Below are 21,776 nucleotides of genomic sequence, written 5' to 3'. Positions count from 1 at the left end.
TTTTGTGGGCATTATTGTGGCTCATGTACTACTTTTTATATCATTATTGTATTTTAAAGACATGAATATCATTGTCGTTTAGACACTTATGTATTATGTAATTTTATTCTAAACCCATATTATGTGTATTCATGGGTGACCTTGAGCACGAACTCGCAGGACGGGAGCCCAAGACACCATAATTTTAGGGGCACTAATTTTTTTTACCTATATATATATATATATATATATATATATATATATATATATATATATATATATATATATATATATATATATATATATATATATATATATATTAAAAGAGAAGTTTCTATTAAGAAAATACTTGCTAGAATTTGTTTTTTGAAAAATACTGGCTAATAAAAATTATAGGGGCACTACAAAGTCAAAATTAATAAATTAATATAATTTCCCTTAAATAAAATATAGAATAGAATAAAATCAATTAATATATTCATAATTTTAGCAACTAAAGATTCTAATTGGGGCACTAAAATTAAAATAATGATATGAAAAGTCAGATTTCTAACTTTTTATTAAGACTCAAAAGTTAAAGAATTTTACTCTAGTTTATGAATCTGTGTTTTTTCTAATTCTCAAATCTCAATCTAATTATAATCTCTCAATCTCTCAATATCTCTGAAAAAGCATGTATATATGGTTATTACTTATTAGTCAAAAATCAAAAAATCTTTTATAAGATGTTAATTTTCATGTTGATTTTCCCTTTTAGGAATCAAATTTTATTTGATGTTCAAAGATTTTTGGAACAAATTGATCAGAATTTAAGTTGAAGGTTAAAAATAGGTACTATTGTTTCATCTCTTTGATTGCTTAAAATGTTTCCTAGAAAACAATTGTCTGGTCATCTAAAACGAAAAAGAAAGAAACTAATTGAAATTGATAATAAATCTCAAAAGGGTGCTATTCATAATTTTTTTGAAAAACACCCTACAATTTCTATTTCAAATGATGCAAATCTAGGTAATTTGAATCTTGAAGCTAAGAGTTTAGAGAATGAACAACTAAATATGATTGTTGAAGAGCAAAATATTTTGGTTGAAAACAATGAAAATGAAGATGACGATGAAGTTGAAATTTTGGTGATGAATGTTATAATAATGAAAATGAACATATCCCTGTTTTTGTTGATGAACAATCTAACGAGTCTATTCTATTGAACATTTATGATCCAAGAACATGGAATAACCTTAGCAATGACTTAAAAGATGAATTATTAAGAAATGGTCCTAAAAGAGATGTGTCAATTATGAATGGTCCTAAGGATACTTTTGGTAGGCATTTTTCATCATCATGTTATATCCATTATTGTTCTAATGGAGAAGAACAAGATATGAATTGACTTGTTTATTCAAAAAAATTGGATAGAGTTTTTTGTTGTTGTTCTAAGTTATTTGATACAAGTTGTAGAATGAATCGCTTAACAAATGAAGGTTTTAATGATTGAGAACATATTTATGAAAGACTTAAAGAACATGAATCGAGCGGTGCACAAATGTATTTCATGAGTAAATGAATTGACTTACAAATTAGATTTAAGAAAAATATAACAATTGATAAGCATCTTCAAGAGCTTATAAGAAATGAAAAAAGGCATCGGAAGGATGTCTTACTTAGGATAGTTTGTATTACTAGATATCTAGCGGAGCGAAATTTAGCATTTCGTGGAAAAATGAGAGGATTAATGTGGAAAACAATGGAAACTTTATTTCTCTTGTTGAAATGATTGCTGAATGAGATTCTGTCATGCAAAAAAAATTGAACGTATTAAGAATAATAAAATTCATTATCATTATCTTAGTCATAAGATTCAAAATGAATTGATTAACATGTTAGGTAATAAAGTCAAAAGTGCAATAGTCGAAAAAATCAAAGAAGTAAAATATTTTTCTGTGATTCTTGATTGTACTCCTGATGTAAGTCTCAAGAATAAATGATTCTCATTATACGTTGTGTGGATGTTTCTACAAATCCAATAAATATTGAAGAGTTTTTTTTGTAGATCTTTGAAAGTCTATGACACAACCGGTCAAGGGTTGTTTGAGGAATTACAAAATGTATTGGAAACTCTTGGTCTAGATATTAATAACGTGAGAGGACAAGGATATGATAATGGATCAACCATGAAAGATAAACATCAAGGTGTATAAAGAAAATTATTAGATATTAACCCTAGAGCATTATATACACCATGTGGTTGTCATAACCTTAAATTGACACTTTGTGATATTGCAAATTCTTGTACTAAAACTAAAGATTTTTTTTGGAGTGTTACAACATATTTATACTGTATTTTTCATTCGACAACGTTGGGAAAATTCTTAAAGACAATATGAGAGGTTTAACTATTAAACTATTGTCACAAACACGTTGGGAAAGTCATGTGAATAGTGTATATGCAATTAAATCTCAAACTTCAGATGTAAGAGAAACACTACTTCAACTAGGTGAACAAGATAATGATCCCAAAAGTAAGAGTGAAGTTGAATCTTTAGCAACTCATGAAATTGGAAATTTTGAAGTTTTAGTAGCTATGATTAATTGGTTTGAATTGTTAACTGCTGTTAATGAAATTAACAAAAGTTTGCAGAAAAAAGACATGCGTATTGATGTGGCTATAGAACTAGTAAAATGTTTGATCAAGTATTTGAAAAAATACAGAGAATCTGGATTTGTAAATGCTAAGGCTAGTGCTGAAAAGATTGAGAATGAAATGGAGATTGCATGTGTGTTTATTCAAAAATGTCAAATTCGTAGAAAACAACACTATGATGAAAATTCATCTCAACCCACACAACTGAATCTTGAGTCTGCTGAAGAGTCTTTTCGAAATCACTATTTCTTATATTGTAGATCAAGCAATTGACTCACTTGATAGAAGATTTGGGCAGTATAGTTCATATGAAAATATTTTTAGATTTCTTGTTTAGTATTGAAAGACTTATATCATTATCTTATAAGGACTTAAAAACATGTTGTAAACATCTTGAAACTTGTTTAAAACATGACGATTCTCTTGATCTTGATGGTGAAATTTTGTTAGAAGAATTGAAAGTTATTAGAAAAGTTTTAACAGTTGAATCAAAATCAAGTTATATGATATTGGGTTTTTTAAAGACTTTTAATTGTTTTTCTAATGCATGCATAACTTATAGAATAATACTTATCAGTGTTGCATCGGCTGAAAGAAATTTTTATAAATTAAAATTATTAAAATTTTATTTGAGATCTATTGTATTATAAGATAGATTAAATAATTTTGCATTGATTTCAATTGAAAAGAGAAATAAAAAAATTTGTTACCGAAGAAGAAAATCATGATATCAATATCAGTGTAAGTTCAAATGCATTTACAGAGTAAGAATATCTGAGGCATTGAATAAGCGAAGATCTAAGTTATAAAATTTTATATATTATTAAACAAAATATTAACCACTGACATTTTTCACACACACACATATATATATATATATATATATATATATATATATATATATATATATATATATATATATAATGCTGAGATCGTGGTTCGTTGAAGTAATAATTAATTAATTTATGAATCGTCCTCGTTTAGTGACCACGCATCCCTCGTGTTTCATTTATTTTTTCAAAAATGAATTCTATCCTGCTCTCCACGCTATACTCGCTACAAATATAATAATCAATTAAAAAATTATTGTTTATTCTATCATGTTCACCAAAAATTGCAACTCTTCTATTTATTTTCACTAAAAATAAATGACAACTCATTAAGAGACAAAAATGATTAGAAAGAATAGTAAACTCTTGATAATTGTTATTATAAAGTATACATATTGTTATTTGCATATAAAAACTCCCAAAACATAAACATATGTTTTCATAAATTACTATACTAAAAAACTCAGACTCAAAATTTTTAAGAAAAATTGAAGCGAGTATAATAAAGCCACAAAATTGTCTAGTCGAAAGTTGTTAGCATAATCAATGCAATAATAATTATTTCTACCTTTCTTTTAGTTGTTATAATTTCTTTTAATTTTTTTAAATAATTTTTGTCAATTATATCTTCTCTTTTTACTTTATATTAAAAATTATTATCATTTTAATAATTATACTGCATTCAAAATCAGTTTTAATAAAAATTATTTATACAATATTAATTGACAAGAATCGCTTTTATATTATTATATCCAACATAAATAAAAAGTCTGTTAAATTCATTTCTATTAAAATCAATTTTACCAAACTTAATTGTATCAAAATCAATTTTATCTACTATTAATTCAAACGATCCCTTAATTGTAATTGGAAAATATAGTGTAAATAGCATAGTTTTTTATTATTTATAAAATCATTTCAAAATATGTCACTTTGTAACTTAAACACACAAAAAAATATTTTCTACTCACAATAATTGCATCTCAATGCAATCTCTTAAATTTTTTAAAATAGAAGTCAATAATAAAGAAAGATAATAATAATTAAATAAAAAAACAAATAAATGATATAAGACATGTTAGTTGAGTTAAATGGTTAAATATATAGGCATAAGATTCAATCCTTGACACCAAAATTTATTTATATTTGAGCATTAATATAAATAAGTTAACTTTAATCTTTTTTTAAAAATTAATTAATTAATAATAATTTTTTGATACGCAATTAACGGGAGCACAAGAGGTACTCAACACAAGATAAAGATAACACTAATTCAAAAAATATAAAAGATTTGTCATCTAATCTATTTTAGAACAAAAAAGATGCTCCTTAAATCTAGCATCGAACCAATTTCAACATAATGATTTTGCGATCATATCTATATCTCGGACTCCTTTCGATCCATAATTAAAAAGAGTATTGCTTCAACCATAACAACAGCTAACCATATAAAAATTATTTAATTTTTCTTTGATCTTCCTCTCAAGGCAAAGTCAAAAACCAACCAATGATCAATAATATCAATATCATCAATGTTAAAACTAGATAAACCAAACATGGCTATCATCGAACAAGTGACGATGGGTTTCTTCGGAATCAAAGCATAACGAACACACAAGACTATGCACACCTACAATGATTTGCAAGCTTATATGTAGTTTGGAGCCTATTAAGAAGAAGACACCAAGAAAACACTTGAATATTACTTAAAACATTAGCTCTTCAAATGCAAGCCAAAACTGGCTTCAGCAATGAATTAAGATGTGAATCAATGATAACACAAGAATTCAATTTAGAGTAAGTTGATTTGACAGAGTAACCCTTAGGATCGCACCACCAAGCAAACCTGTCATGGATTTTCGAGTTTGGGAAAACTCCATTCAAAATGTTGAGAAAAAATCATATTCACACATTGATGAATCCGACAATCACATATTGATGAATCCCACAAAATTCTATATCCACTTACCATTAAGCCAAAAACCAACTTCACTAATTTTGCGAGACCTCTAAAAAGTGTCAAACATAACAAAAAAAAAATATCTACATAGAGGTTCTTGTGCAATCCAACAATCCCTTAAGAAGTCAACATTATTTCCTCTCTCCATTTTGCGCGTAATGCAATTTTCAAACGAGTTGATGTCTGACCCCAAATTCCAAAACAGAACGGAAGGATCAAAATGGTGTGTGTTTCAATTTATAAAATATCTTTAAACCTTATTCATATGATTATTATTCTTAGGAATAATATTTCTAAGTATTTGGTTAAAAATTAAAATTTCTAAGAATGTTTATAATATTTATTAGTGATAGAATGTAAAAATAAAAATAAATGTGAGTAGTAGTGAAAAATTATAGTTAATTAAATTTTATTCTTATAGAAATATCAAATTCCAACCTTTTAAACATGAAAATAAGTATGCCAAAAAATGTAATAATATTTTTTAAAATAAAAATTACTTGGAAATAATTTTAAAAACTTGAAAGAAAAAACGCGGAATTGTTACAAAACTGATAGTATCAAGATGAAAATAAAGAAAATAATTGACGGAATATATTATATATTAAAAAAATAGAGTGTGTTTAAGAATTATACTTCGATTTTTTAATACGTGCGGTGAGTTAGTTTGTTAGGTAAGATATTTAAAATATAAGTAACTTTGTATAATTCAATTTCATTAATTTAATAATATAATTATTTTTCATTCTCACAATCTCTCATTTCTTTTTCATCCAAAGTACTTATGCACTAAAAAACAAATACAAAAATACAAAGGTATGGAGAGGCAAGGTATAATTTAAAAATACTTAAGAAAACAAAAAACATGTTGGAAGGTGTGGCATCCCAGGGAAAATATAAATAAAAAAAACGATGATGGAGAAATAAAAAGTTAAGTCCAAAACGCATGAAATAGTTGATTATAGAAATGAAGAAAACTGTGGTCCCTTAATTAATAAATAAGAAAAGATAATGGTATATAAGTAGCGGCAATAGAAATGAGAATTCCCTCATAAACAACGAGTTCATTACTTTCTATAGCTACCGTCACCTCTTCACACACCACCTTCTCTAAAAAGATGTGGAGGTTGAAGATAGCAGAAGGTGGTAACGATCCATATTTGTTCAGCACAAACAACTTTGTTGGAAGACAGACATGGGAGTATGATCCAGAAGCAGGTAGTGAAGAAGAAAGAGCTCAAGTTGAAGAAGCTCGTCGCAATTTCTACAACAACCGCTTCGAGGTTAAGCCATGTGGTGATCTCCTATGGCGTTTTCAGGTATCACAGAGTCACCATCATCTATAACCGTCTTAGTTAACATATTACTTTCTTTTTTTCGATCATATATTACGTATCTTTCAAGTTATATTATTTTATTTTGCGGAAATAACTATGCAGAAAGATCAATACCTGCGTATACTTCAAATTAAACTATAGTTAATAACTCATCTCATTCATACGTCTCTGCCAAATATTCATCTCATAATATTTATCATATTTAATTGAGAGTGATATAAATAATATAAATCATAAACAACATATTATTAGAATATTCTTATCATATATTAGTGTATTCATACTTACCATCAATATAAATAAAAAAAAATATTTAACTGAGAGTGATATAAATAATATAAATTAGATGATATTATTTATAAAAAAAATCATTTTAAATTAGATGAAATAATATGTATTTTTCACTTTGACTTGTTTGCGTAGGTTCTTAGAGAAAATAACTTCAAGCAAACAATAGGCGGCGTAAAGATAGAAGATGAAGAAGAAATAACATATGAAAAAACTACAACAACATTGAGAAGAGGCACACATCACTTAGCAGCATTGCAAACCAGTGATGGTCATTGGCCAGCTCAAATTGCAGGTCCTCTATTTTTCATGCCTCCTTTGGTGAGTACTTACTTAACACTCAATATGAATATAATTAGTTGAGTGAAACAATATTAATTCATTTTTTATTTGAAGGTTTTCTGTGTCTACATTACTGGACATCTTGATTCGGTGTTCCCACCAGAGCATCGCAAAGAGATTCTTCGTTATATATATTGCCACCAGGTACACTTGATCATTCAATCTAGTCGAACCATAGAATTTGAGGGTTCTTGGTGTTGATTATGAACAATTTGTATTAACCTTATTGTGGTTTCATTTGAAGAACGAAGATGGAGGGTGGGGGCTTCACATTGAGGGTCATAGCACCATGTTTTGTACTGCACTCAACTATATATGTATGCGGATTCTCGGAGAAGGGCCTGATGGTGGTGAAGACAATGCTTGCGTTAGAGCAAGAAATTGGATTCGTCAACACGGTGGTGTCACACATATACCTTCCTGGGGGAAAACTTGGCTTTCGGTATCATTTTTTCCTATGCAATATAAAAACTTAGAGTTAACATGTAAATTTGTATGTTACTGATGAAAATATATATTTTATCTATAGATACTTGGTGTGTTTGATTGGTTGGGAAGTAACCCAATGCCCCCTGAATTTTGGATCCTTCCTTCATTTCTTCCTATGCATCCAGGTTTAATTTATTGATCCCGTTGTGATATTATGTATACAATGTTTAATTATTCAATTGTGAGTTTATTATAGTATCTCATTTCTCTCTTGATTTAATTGTAGCTAAAATGTGGTGTTATTGTCGATTGGTATACATGCCTATGTCTTATTTGTATGGAAAAAGATTTGTGGGTCCTATCACACCGCTCATTTTACAGTTGCGAGAAGAACTCCATACTGAACCTTATGAAAAGATTAATTGGACGAAAACACGTCATCTATGTGCAAAGGTGAGAGCCATTTTGTTGAATTAATGTCAATGTGTGAATTTTCATTTGTTGGAGGGATTATGATCCATTTTATGTCTCACAGGAAGATATTTACTATCCTCATCCTTTGATACAAGATCTTATATGGGATAGCTTGTATATTTTCACCGAGCCACTTTTGACTCGTTGGCCTTTCAACAAATTGGTCAGGAAAAGAGCTCTTGAAGTAACAATGAAGCATATTCACTACGAGGATGAGAATAGTCGATACCTTACTATTGGCTGTGTGGAAAAGGTAAGTAGCATAGAAATGAAGGATATTGATTAATTAACTATATGCATCAGCTCAAGCTAAACTATCTCATAGGTTTTATGTATGCTTGCTTGTTGGGTGGAAGATCCAAATGGAGATGCTTTCAAGAAGCATATAGCAAGAGTTCCAGATTATTTGTGGATTTCTGAAGATGGAATGACCATGCAGAGTTTCGGTAGTCAAGAATGGGATGCTGGTTTTGCCGTTCAAGCTTTGCTTGCCACTAACCTAATTGAGGAAATCAAACCTGCACTTGCAAAAGGACACGATTTCATCAAAAAGTCTCAGGTATATATACTTCAATTTTTATTACTTAGGTAGTGGTCATCAAGAATTTAAACAATATTCATGCTATCTTTATTTCATATAAAAACTTATAATCTTATGTCACAGGTTACAGAGAATCCTTCCGGAGATTTTAAGAGTATGCATCGTCATATTTCTAAAGGCTCGTGGACCTTCTCTGATCAAGACCACGGATGGCAAGTTTCTGATTGCACCGCAGAAGGTTTAAAGGTAGCTACAAATATAGCCTATGAACAACTTGATTTGTTAATAAGCTTTCTCATGTATGTTAATAAAGGTACTATTGTGTGGTGTTTCAGTGTTGTCTACTTTTATCATTGTTGCCTCCAGAAATTGTGGGGGAAAAGATGGAACCCGAAAGGCTATTTGATTCTGTCAATCTCCTACTATCGCTTCAGGCAAGTAATGTTAAATTTATTTTGGTATTCTTTTAGTTAACAGATTAGTTAATACCTTTATTCAATGAAAACTCATGGTTGTAGAAATAATTGCAGAGTAAAAAAGGAGGTTTGGCAGCCTGGGAGCCCGCAGGAGCTCAAGAATGGTTAGAAGTAAGTATTTCCTTAATTTGCAATCATACATGGAGGAAACCTATTTATTGGTTAATAAACTAATTACCTGTGTTATTTATTTTTAGCTACTCAATCCTACAGAATTTTTTGCGGACATTGTTGTTGAACATGAATATGTTGAGTGCACGGGATCAGCAATTCAAGCTTTAGTTTTATTCAAGAAGTTATATCCGGGTCATAGGAAGAAAGAGATAGAAAATTTCATTTTCAATGCAGTTCGATTCCTTGAAGATACGCAGACAGAGGATGGTTCATGGTATGGAAACTGGGGAGTTTGCTTTACTTATGGCTCTTGGTTCGCTCTTGGCGGTTTAGCGGCCGCCGGAAAGACTTATACCAATTGTGCTGCTATTCGTAAAGGTGTTAAATTTCTTCTTACAACACAGAGAGAGGACGGCGGGTGGGGGGAAAGCTATCTTTCAAGCCCAAAAAAGGTTCATAACTGAATCATTATTGTCAATTAGTTACAAATCATTTCTTAAATATTAACATGAATCAAGAATAATAATGGTGCAGATATATGTACCTCTGGAAGGAAACCGGTCAAATGTGGTACATACTGCATGGGCTCTTATGGGTTTAATTCATGCCGGCCAGGTTTGGTTTTAACAAATCTCTTTGTGATTATATACCCATTTCATTACAAATAAAAAGTTCAAATATTAAAGTACGTGATTTCATTTTCTTTGTAATTCTTATGTACAGTCAGAGAGAGACCCCACTCCTCTTCATCGTGCAGCAAAATTGCTCATTAATTCCCAATTAGAACAAGGCGATTGGCCACAACAGGTTCATTTCAATCCTTTTGTATTATATAATATTGAACTTATTTATGCTTATTTTGTAATAGAATTTTTTAATGCTTATTTAGCATTCAACAAGGTATTGGAAAAAATGATGATAATTATTAGCATTATATAATCTAATAAAAAATTATGGCCAATGATCCTTTAAGATACTTGTATATTACTCACCTCCGTATAAAATTATGAGATACTATAACTATTTCATACCAGGTAAGAAACATGAATAATTTTATATGAAAAAAAGAAATTATGTATAATTTTATAATAATATTATTTATTAATTACACATGAAAGAGATGTTAGAGAATTGTAACGAAAGAGAGAGAGAGAAATTGAGTATGAAAATTTGAATTTTCATTAATCATAGATGAGGATATCCCTTGACATTTATGTACAAAATAGTTGGATTGGGATACAAGTAACATAATGTAAAAACAGAAAATAACTATATGTAATCGGTTACACATGAAACAAAAACAATTTCATAACAGTGTTAACCGGTTACTACGAATGTGTAACCGGTTACTACGAATGTGTAACCGGTTACAACTTCAAGAATTTTCTTTTCCAGCTTTGCTTGTTACTTTTTCATACAAATGTAATTGGTTACACCCATACGGTAATTGGTTACAACACTTGAATTATGGATTTTCTCATAACAAGTCACCTTAATTCAAGTGCTCCAAGTCTTCCACGCCCATGTTTGTATTCAACCTCTTGAACACTTCAATTTTGACTCCCTAGTCAATAGATCAATCACTTGGTATTCACTTCGATAATATCTCAATCTCAATCTTCCTTCACTAACAAGTTCCCTCCAGTAATGGAATTCATCTAAATGTGTTTTTCTCCTCCCATGTGCAATTGGGTTCTTAGCAATATTAATCGCAAAAACGTTATCAACTAAGAGTGTAACAACATCACTCTCATTGTTGCCTAGCTCCTTCAATAGATTCAGTAGCCACACGGCCTGACACACACATAATGAAGCGAAAATATACTCGGCCATATAAGATGAGAGTGTAACTACTGGTTCCTTCTTCGAACACCAAGAGATTGGTGTTTTTCCAAACATAAAGATGAATCCAGGTGTAGACTTTCAATCATCTTTATCTCAACACCATTTTGAATCGGTAAAATCGAGTAAATTGCATTTTTTGCTCGTGTCCGCCGCGGAAAAGAGAAATTTGTAGCCATTTGATTCTTTGATGTATCTTAGGATCCTCCCTACTGTTGTCAATCGAGACACCTTTGATATCTCCATGAGTTTACTCACACTACTAACACTAAAAGCCAAGTTCAATCGCGTATTGCACAAATACTGCAAGGATCCAATCAACCTTCTATACTGATTTGGATCAACATCTTGGTCACCCTCGTTCTTCGACAACTGTAGCCTCGATTTAGCTAGAGTAATGGCAGCATTGCAATGCTCCATTTCAAACTTCTTTAATATCTCAAGCGCATACCTCCTTTTGTGCATGGGCAGTCCCCTTTTAGACTTGTGGAACTCAATTCCAAGGAAATATATCATAAGGCCAAGGTCGGCCATATCAAACTCTTTCATAAGTTCACTCTTGAACTTTGAAACTCATTTTTTATCATTGCATGTTACCAATAAGTTAACTACATATAGACAAAGTATAATCACTCACTCACTTGTATACGTCTTCACATACACGCCATACTCGGATACACATTTCTTGAAGCCAATCTCCTTTAGAAAATCACATATCCTCTTGTTCCAAGCTCTTGGAGCTTGTTTCAAATCGTGTAGTGTTTTCTTCAACTTTTAGAGCTTTAAGTCTTGGTTTCTTACAACAAAATCAGGGTTTTTTTCTACATGCACCTCTTCTTTAAGTGGTCTGTTCAAAAACGCACATTTGACGTTCATTTGATAGATGGACCAATTGTTTTTATTTGCAATACCAACAACTAGGTTAATGGTTTCAATCCTAGCAACCAGTGTGAACACCTTTTCAAAGTCTATGCCTTCTCTTTGCAAGAATTCCTATACAACTAATCGAGTCTCGTGCTTGATTACTTCACCATTGGGATTTGCCTTCACTTTGAACACCTATCTCACACCAATCAACTTCTTCCCGTCCAGAAGATCAACCAAATCCCAAGTATTATTCTTATCAATAGATTACAACTCCTCATTCATAGCACAAATGCATTTTTGGATCACTTACATCGTCTTCCGTTCAAACGACTTTAGATTCGGCCATAAGTGAAAAATGTACGAAATCACCATCATCATTGACTTTGTTGTCTCGAAACAGCTCATAATCTTAGAGTCTTTGAGGTAAACCAATTTTCCTTGTTGATCTTCTAAAGTTCAGGCCTCAACAACGTGCTTAATTAGATAGTGTAATTGAGGGTGAGAATTTAAATTTTCATTAATCATAGATGAGGATGTCCCTTGACATTTATATACAAAATAGTTGGATTGAGATACAAGTAACAAAAGGTAAAAATAAAAAATAATTATCCATAATCGATTCCACAAAACTTGTAATAAGTTACAGCTGAAACAAAAACAATTTTATAACACTGGTAATCGGTTACTGTGAATGTGTAACCGAATACAACTTCGAGAATTCCCTTTTTAAATTTTGCCTGTTACTTTTTCACACAATTATCAGTTACACCCCTGCGGTAATCTGTTAGAACACTTGAATTATGGATTTTCTCATAGTTTAAAGAAGAAATAATAATAAATACTAAATAGTATATTAGACAAAAGTTTATATTAAAGTTGCGTTGAAATTGTAAAATAACTTATAATTGAAAATAGTACACTTTCATCTATTATATCAAACCTCTTTTTAAAGAGGTATTTTCTCTTATCTAGGATTGACCATTATGATGATCCACATATAAGAAGACATGGTGTGAATTTGTATTTACATATTTTGGATGATATCTCTATTAGTATTTGTGTACTTATGAATTGTAACCAACAATAATGAATTGGTTTTTGTCTTATTGTAGGAAATCACAGGAGTATTCATGAAAAATTGCATGTTGCACTATCCAATGTATAGAGATATATATCCACTATGGGCTCTAGCTGAGTATCGTAGACGAGTCCCTTTGCCTTGAGAAAAAGCTAAGAGGACAAAAAGGACAAATCCATATCATTAAAGAAAGAATCACTCAAATGATTGCTTTTTCTTACATGTTAGATTGTGAATGTATCAATAGATGTGTCGTTTCATATTTTGCTTTCTAAAATGGATGTCTACCTCCAAAAAAAAAAAAGGTAGTATTTGCTGCAAGATGTATAACAACAATGAAGTATAGGTAGAATATTTACATATTTATTTTTAACAATATATTAATATTTGCTCCTATCCTATGATTTCCTATGTTTTCATATTTTAAATATGTTTAAAGGGATTGAATAAATGTGATTTATAATATGACAAAATTGAAACTGTTTTACAACTTATTTAATTATTTTTCAAAAAATTGTGCATTTCTTTGTCTTACTACTAAATATAACCAAAAATATGGTTTCATAAAGTTTACAAGAAATAAAAGTAGTAAGAAAAAGAAAAGAAAGTAGTGTTATTTGGTGGCCATCGTGCACTATCTGACCATGTTGTAGGTGACACACTTATATTATTATATCAACTATTTTCAACCAATATCTTGAATCTAACAATTCAGTTCGTATTCAATCTTGTTTTTTTGAATATTCATATTTTAGTTGGAACACAAGTTTTTTCGGAGTGAGATGATTTATTATCCATCTCTGAATCCTCTTTAGTGTTTTGAGCTATCAAAATGGAGGTTCTAGGGATTTATTCCCACATATGTTATGATATATGTATTCATGTAGGGGGTAGTCGGCCAATAAATATTCTATTACACTAGCGCTCAGCAGAGAAAAATAAATGTTTGTTTTTCTTTTTATGAGGTTTATATTATATGTCGCATTAAAAATAATATTATTACACTTTAAAAATGATAAATAAAGATATTCATAATTATATTGAAGCATGCAAAATACTAGTGATATTATGTAATCAATGACGTTCTTTAAGAGGAATGTCGAACATGAAATCTTTATTCGAAGTATTTTCTTTTTCCCTGCAATTGTTTTCCGTGGTAAAGAAAAAATGTAAAACTCTTCAATTAGAATTTTTTTAGAGAAAAAGATAGTAAAATTAATAGTAAGTAGTGTAATATAGTTTTTTTACCTTATAAAGAACACATTTAAGAGTTCATTCAAGTCCTTCAACAACATATTAGTCAAGCCTGATTCCACAACATTGTTAGTTATTTGATAATCCTCTGCCATATGTGTAAAAACTCATTCCAAAGGCCTTTAACATTAGTAGGTTCACAAAATATCAAAATCGTCATGAATAACCTCTGTAAAGCATATGGCATTCGGAGACCCGTAGCCTCAACCAAACAATCACGAATATTATGATTAGTCTCTAGAAATCCGCTATTCTCGACTGATTTTTTCAATGTATTGAAAGTCGTGCCATCATTTATAAGAAGATATTCCCAACTGGTTGGACCTGTGACATGAGATAACAACAGTCGCAAGTAAAACTTATCTCCCTCCGAAGGTGATACCGTATAGATTCTCTCGATAACTTTTCTTGTTGACCGCCTACGATGTCATTCCATGTCCCGCTTGTTCTAACAATAATACTATGGAATCTCTCTATACATACAATTTCTTGCTTGTGGATCCCGTATATTCAATGCAAAGAATTGTGTGAGCATTGTTTTGGAGTTGCGTTCATTATTTAACACATCTTTAATTCGCTGATGATCATAAAAGCGCACTTGATGGTGGTTCGGCAAGTGAATCTGCAATCTTTCAATCAAAGGATATAATCGATAAAAAGTGAATCGAAATATTTTCCATAATGCCTCGGGAGCACAAATACATCTTGCATCAACATATTGCTGAACTTCATCCATGTATGATCCTTTATGAACCTCCATAGCCATACGATCAGGGCCCTTGTACACATATTTGTATAGATACTTATTATTTTTAATGCTAATGCAAATCTCTACATTAATGTGACAATCATACTTTAACAGTAACCAAGGGTTATAAGGAACCACCCATCTATTATCGACAGACCTATCTCTACCTAACGATATAGATTCATCAAACCTTCTCATATACTCGGGATATGAGTCAGTGTCTTGACGTCTTTCATCCAAGAATTGTTTGGGATACCTTTTTTTACGACGTCTGTCTTTCATACATTTTGGTGCATCTGTGAATTTTCCTGCATTATATTATGTAGCTCATTATCGGTGTCGTAGATGTACATGTTTAAAAAAGTGGATCCCGTGTCCGTTTGTCCACTTTTTTAATAAATACACGCGTCAAGAATATAAATCGTATTTTGTTAATTTTGATTTTAATTTAAATTATTTATATAAAGTTTTGTGATATGCTTATCCTTTTGTTTTTAGTATGTAAGTAAAAATTATAAAATACTCTCTCCCTCTCTTCTCCGTTTTCATATTTTTCTCAACATATTTATTTATAATTGGAGAAATAATATTAAGAAATATATAATTTTTTATAAAGATTTTTTTTATTGATTTTAATTAATAAAATGAAAAAAAAAACTATAATGGTGATTATAGTTGGTTAGCATTTCTTTTCATTATAACTCATTTGCTAATAAATAAATGTAAATTAATAGTAAATATATAGAATTATAAAACAGGTAAAGTGTGAAAGGATATTTTAAAAGGAAGGTAATAAAATAATTAGTGGTTCAAATTTGAAGAGTATTTATTCACACATATGTTATATGTTTTCATGTAGGGGTAGTCAGCCAATAAATATTCTATTACATGATACTTTATGTCTTTCATAGAAACACACGGTTGACCAAGTGACTTTAAATAAGGTTTTTTTTAATTGTGAAATAATTTTTCTCGAAAATTTTATTAAATAAAAGGTTTATAAGTTGATTTTCAGAAAATATTAGATGGAGAAGAAGATAATAGATAGAAAAAAATAGATAAGAGATAAGGAAGGAACACTTCAGATTTATCATGGTTAGACCTAAAACCGCGAGGCGTAGTGTTAAACAAGTGACTTCAAGTACAAGAGGGGGATGGGGTAAATAGTTGTATTAAAAAGTCGTGATTAAATTAAAATTAATTTCTTAAAACAACAATTTTTGTTAGTATAGTTAAAAGAGCATAAATAAATGCAGTAGGAAATGGGAAGACAGGAAACTAAAAGAAAGTAAAGAGAAAAAGTTAGAGAGATTGCACCAGAATTTATAGAGATTCGGTTGATATCTTGACATACTCCTCTCCTCAAGAAAAACTTCTTGAGAGTTCCAGTAATAATATATTTTGAACTTTTACTATGTTATACCCAAAAACCTAATTATAATCAAGTGAGATATTTTAAAAGACTGATCCCTCAAACCAAATGGAGCTTTTCACTAGCTAAGCTCACAAACCAAGAATGAGATTTCGATCGGATGATCTCAGAAACAAAACAAACGTTTTACTAGGATAACCTCAGCAACCAAACAAGAGAAACTTGAAGAGAATCATGCTCTTGATAAAATAGTTGACCACCAGTACAACTAAAACCTCACAAATATATTTCACTCAGAAAAACACTAAGACAAATTTTAGTGAGAGAGAGAATAAAAGAAAGAAACGTTAAAATGAGAGAAGAATGATTTAAATCAAATTCTGGTGTATGAAATAGTGAGGAGGCACCCCCATTATATAGGAAAAAAAGTAGCTAAAAAAGGAAAACGATCCATGGACTTTTTGATGCTCATAATCGATTATTCAATAAGTATAATCAATTATGTAGTGTTAAAAAGGAAAATTTTCAAATTTCACCATTGTTATTCTATTATCAACCATAATAATTGATTATGAGGAGTTACAAATTAGAGAATCGACTAGACCTAAGTGATAATCAATTATCTAATGTAAACTTCATTCATAAGGGATTATTTGAGCTTGTAACCAACTAGTTATATACGAAAAACATTTCATGGTAATTTTATCAAAAAAAGAGGGTCCTTAAAAGATATTTTGTGAGTGAGTGAAAGTCTCCTTAGTAACTTATAAGTTAATCTAACCCATATTGTGTATGCCAATGGGATATCTCATTATGTGTTTTACCACAGAGAGGTGTGATTCTTTCGGGGATGCTTGAAAATGTGCACACACACAAACAACAAACATAATATCAAGACAATATGCAATAAGATAAAGAAGAGAGTCGATCATACCTCGGTATTTTCTTTCCTCAACTGGATTTACTCCTTCATTCTTGTCCAAACTATATGATGTAGTGATAAATGTCAAAATCATGCAAAATATGTAGGCACTTATTAACTTATTTATCAGTGAAAAGTGATAAAAATATATGTTTGAATTTTTTACTTGCACATTAATCAAATACAGGTGAAAAGACTGAAAAAAACACCCAAACAACACACAAAGACCTTTCCAAAGCTATTTGTCTACAAGCAAGACTCACTAGGCCAGATCCGTGGGTGCGCTAGGCGAGCACGGACGAGAGAAGACTTCAAGCTAAGGTTACTTCATGGAGTAGGAAAGGTTTGTACGTTAGTAAGAGATGGGTAGTGCACCTAGCAAGCTAGGGGGCTAGTGCTAGTTGCAGGGTGAGCTAGGACAAGTATAAATGTTTGATAAATTTTGAATTTAAATCATCTTTATTACTGCTTGAATCATCTTCATCAATATAAATCTAAGGTGACAAATACTGATGTTCCATTCTATTTGAATCTTGTTGGGCACTACATGTATTTGTTTCTGATATAAAATTAAAAAGGATTAGATAAATAAAATAAATATGCAGTTGCTTGAACCATATTTTTTTCCTGCTCTTGTAATCCATCACATAAATCTTTGGAAAAGTAAATACACTCTCACCAACCACATATTAAATAAACCTAATTTTTTTTCTGCTATTGCGTTCTATCACATTGATACTTTTATTTATAAAATTTCATGGCGCTCTGATTAAACGTGGAGGGTTTTCACAACAGCATTTGAGTTTCACAATAATGTTTAGGTTTCACAACGTAGCGCACTATATATACATAGGTGGTGTTCGCGTTCTGATTGTGCGTAGAGGATTTCCTGTGGATTCATTACTTTCATATTTTATTATTCATAATGCTTTTATAATGAGGATTTTAGGTTTCACACAAATCACTAATGGCAGTGTGTTGAACATTGATACTCATTAAATGGATAGTAAATATTTGTTTAAGGATGGTGAAGAAACACACTTATATTTTACATCGTTCATTATACAAATTTGAGGTAAAATATATTTATTTTTAGATTAAAAAATACAATAAAATGTGTTCCAATAAAATATTTCACCTCGATTATTAATCAAAACCGCGGAAAATATATTTTTTTAGATAAAAAATACAATAAAATATGTTTCATCACAAGTCACATACCTCTCGGTTTCTATAAAAAAACGAGAGGAAAAACTTTTTTTTGAAATTGCATTGTTTACACAGAAAATATAAATAAGCTGTTTAAACAAATCCAGATTTCGACAATGGATTCTTGGAGAACAACAAATCTTGTCAAATTTCTAATAAGTTATTTGTTCTTACCAAGAGAAACTTTTTTTTCTGCACTTGCAATCCATCCGAGAGAGATTTCATTATCTTGAGCAAATGTTTTCATGAAAATATTTTTTTTGATTGACAACAAAGAAAGAATATTAAAGATTTTTTTCTATCTTGTAATTCATCCCAGATAATGATGTGTACAAGTTTGGAGCGGCTACATATAAATTAGGTGTAAGATGAAATTTGATTAACGAGTACTTTTACACTAAAATCTAATAATCTAATCCTTCGGTTATTAAATATAACCGAAGGAATAAATCATTAATTTTAAAAATAAAATAAAAAGAAAGGTACCACTTTTAAAGAAATAAAAATATAAATTGTTGTTACTGGGATTCGAAGCATGTCCTGAATTATTTTTCTCCTCGGTTATATTTAGAAACCGAAGAAATATGTGATATTTATAAATATAAAGAAAAACATGACGCCCCTTGATATTTTATCCTAATTTCTGATTGAGTGGGGTTAAAATTTTATTATAAAATATATTATTTATAGGAGTATAAAACAAATAATTATTACTCAATCTTATGGATAAATTGGATGAGAAAGCTAAAGACAACCAAACTATGATCGCATATTCTAAAAACATTTCTTAGATGATGCGTATAGAATTATAATCTCATCTAATTTAGAACAAAGCCTATGCAATATAGTCGTGGTTATAGATAATCATGAACTACACATTCTAAAGATTTTTTCATCAACTTCACACTCATTAATTGTATTATTGCCATGTGTCGAAAATAACTACCATAGTTGATAATTAGATTCATAAACAAGTGTAGACATCTCTCTCTAAATATAACACTACTAATTAGTTATTGATCAAGCATCTTCTCATCCACTCATCACTTTTGTCGTAGTAAAATGTCTAGAAAAGGTTAATATCATAAAAAATATATTCAAATGTTACTTTTTTGGTTTTATAATGTTTATTAACTTTTAATTTGGTGTAATAATTTGGATGTATAGGAATTTACCTCAAAGTCACTTATTTTTTTTAAATTGTGGGTGGAAAAACTGAATTTCATTTGAGAAAGTTCGAGTCATTAATCTTTGGACTACAACATATCGTGTCAATATTATAGAGGAAGGAAGTCTATGTGTTTTTGCTAGACATAAATGTTTGAGCAATTTCAAAACATGAACTATATTATTAATTTCATGATAGCATTTTGTGATTTTATTAATTTCATGAGATTGTCAACTTGGCCTAAACTAATGTTTTATTTTTGTAGTGTGGAAAGATTCCCGCAAGTTTTAGAAAAGATTTGAATCACATCCATTAAATATAAAAAATAACAATAACAATAATAAAAACAACAACGACAACAACAAATAAATAAAATCAATAGAATCGTTAAATATTAAATTTTAACAACTACAAAAATAATAATAAATATTTTATTTGATACAATAACAATTAACATTAATAAGTTACATTCATGATTTTCTAACTAACATTAAAAAAAATTAATAAGGAATTATTAGAGAAATATTATATTAAGAATCCAACCTTGAAACATTTTCCTGCTCTTGAAATTCATCCTAGAGAATGGTATCGTACTTCATTCAACTTCTCTCATTATCATTATTTTCGTTATGTTAAGTTTATATTCCATCATTCTGCATCCAAGATGGATAGTTGTGACATTCACGTTCTGATTGACTAGTGAAAGTTTCACGCGGATCACTAATGTTTTATGTGGATTGATGAGTTAGCAATTACATGACCATTGCTACTTTATAAATGGACGAAAAAGATTCGTTACTTAATTTTTTCATCAAACTGGTTATAAATAAAAAATATAATAAAAAGACTAAAATGTGTTACTTTTCTCATCGCTTGCGAGCTCAACCGAGGTAATAGTTCATAAAAAAATTTAAAAGATGTCAAAATGTAGTTGATAGGATTCAAAGACATGTCCTTTAAATACTTTACCCCTCGTTGCTAGCTCAACCGAAATAATAGGCAATAAATTTTTAAAAAAAAAAAGTGGATGAGTGTATAAAATGTAACACCCCCCAAACTACTACTACTCTAATACAGCATACAATTGCATAATCAGAGTAAATTAAAGCATGCATACACGAGGACATCATATTTACTTCTGTCAGAAACAACACATGCCATGGTCACATACAAGTAATACAGATTATAAATCAGAACCAAATAACCAACCTGGAAAATCACACAGCGGAATAACATATATCTTCATAAATGGTAAATAGTGATGATTCCCATAAATCATCTACCACAAAATATCGTTTTGGGCTCTAAGGCCACTCAACATCAAAACCAACATATCCAAATAACAAGATAAAAGAGAGCACAACAATATCTCTCAACATCAAAACAAATACAAATAATCTCATAAACCCAAGTGTTACATGACCAGAGCACTATAGACTACCTAGTTAAAACACAACAAGAACTAGCCTCCGAATCTAATCCTTGTGCGAAACACCACTATCTCTGGTACATGAGCGATATCACGATAGAACATCATTCCAACAGAAGGGTGAGATTTCAAATCATTATAGAAAAACATAATAATATGAAATGTATAACAAACATACATATATTATTAGAATTCGTCACGTTTCATATAAACATGCATCATATCATCTTATAAAAGAATCACATGTTTATCATCATACGACATGGCTCAACAATCCACAAGTATTCATTTATAAATACTAAACGATGTACAAAAGTCATATTTCATAACATATCGATTTCATGTACATATTATCATCCATCATCATTTGCAAATCATCATCAAATATGTATACAACTTTCACATGATTCCATAATGTATACAAGTCATCATTTCATCACATATATCGCAAATATGCACACATATCACATCAACAACAC

General features: G+C 30.0%; 1 protein-coding gene across 1 annotated transcript; it reads left to right on the top strand.

Annotated features, from left to right (window-relative positions):
* The first annotated feature begins 6,344 nt into the window (after positions 1-6,344).
* Positions 6,345-13,660, top strand: LOC127107168 (beta-amyrin synthase). The gene is made up of 15 exons (NM_001427059.1): positions 6,345-6,726; positions 7,168-7,353; positions 7,429-7,518; positions 7,619-7,816; positions 7,904-7,988; positions 8,090-8,256; positions 8,339-8,530; positions 8,603-8,836; positions 8,942-9,064; positions 9,154-9,252; positions 9,349-9,405; positions 9,492-9,860; positions 9,943-10,023; positions 10,132-10,215; positions 13,230-13,660. The coding sequence occupies exons 1-15, from the start codon at positions 6,526-6,528 to the stop codon at positions 13,338-13,340; spliced, it is 2,277 nt and encodes a 758-aa protein (NP_001413988.1). The 5' UTR covers positions 6,345-6,525; the 3' UTR covers positions 13,341-13,660.
* The last annotated feature ends 8,116 nt before the right edge of the window (positions 13,661-21,776 follow it).

Source organism: Lathyrus oleraceus, chromosome 7 (genome assembly GCF_024323335.1).
Source record: "Lathyrus oleraceus cultivar Zhongwan6 chromosome 7, CAAS_Psat_ZW6_1.0, whole genome shotgun sequence".
In the NCBI taxonomy this organism is placed as follows: Eukaryota; Viridiplantae; Streptophyta; class Magnoliopsida; order Fabales; family Fabaceae; genus Lathyrus; species Lathyrus oleraceus.
The sequence above is the reverse complement of the archived record's forward strand: the minus strand, read 5'-3'. Positions and strand labels throughout refer to the sequence as shown.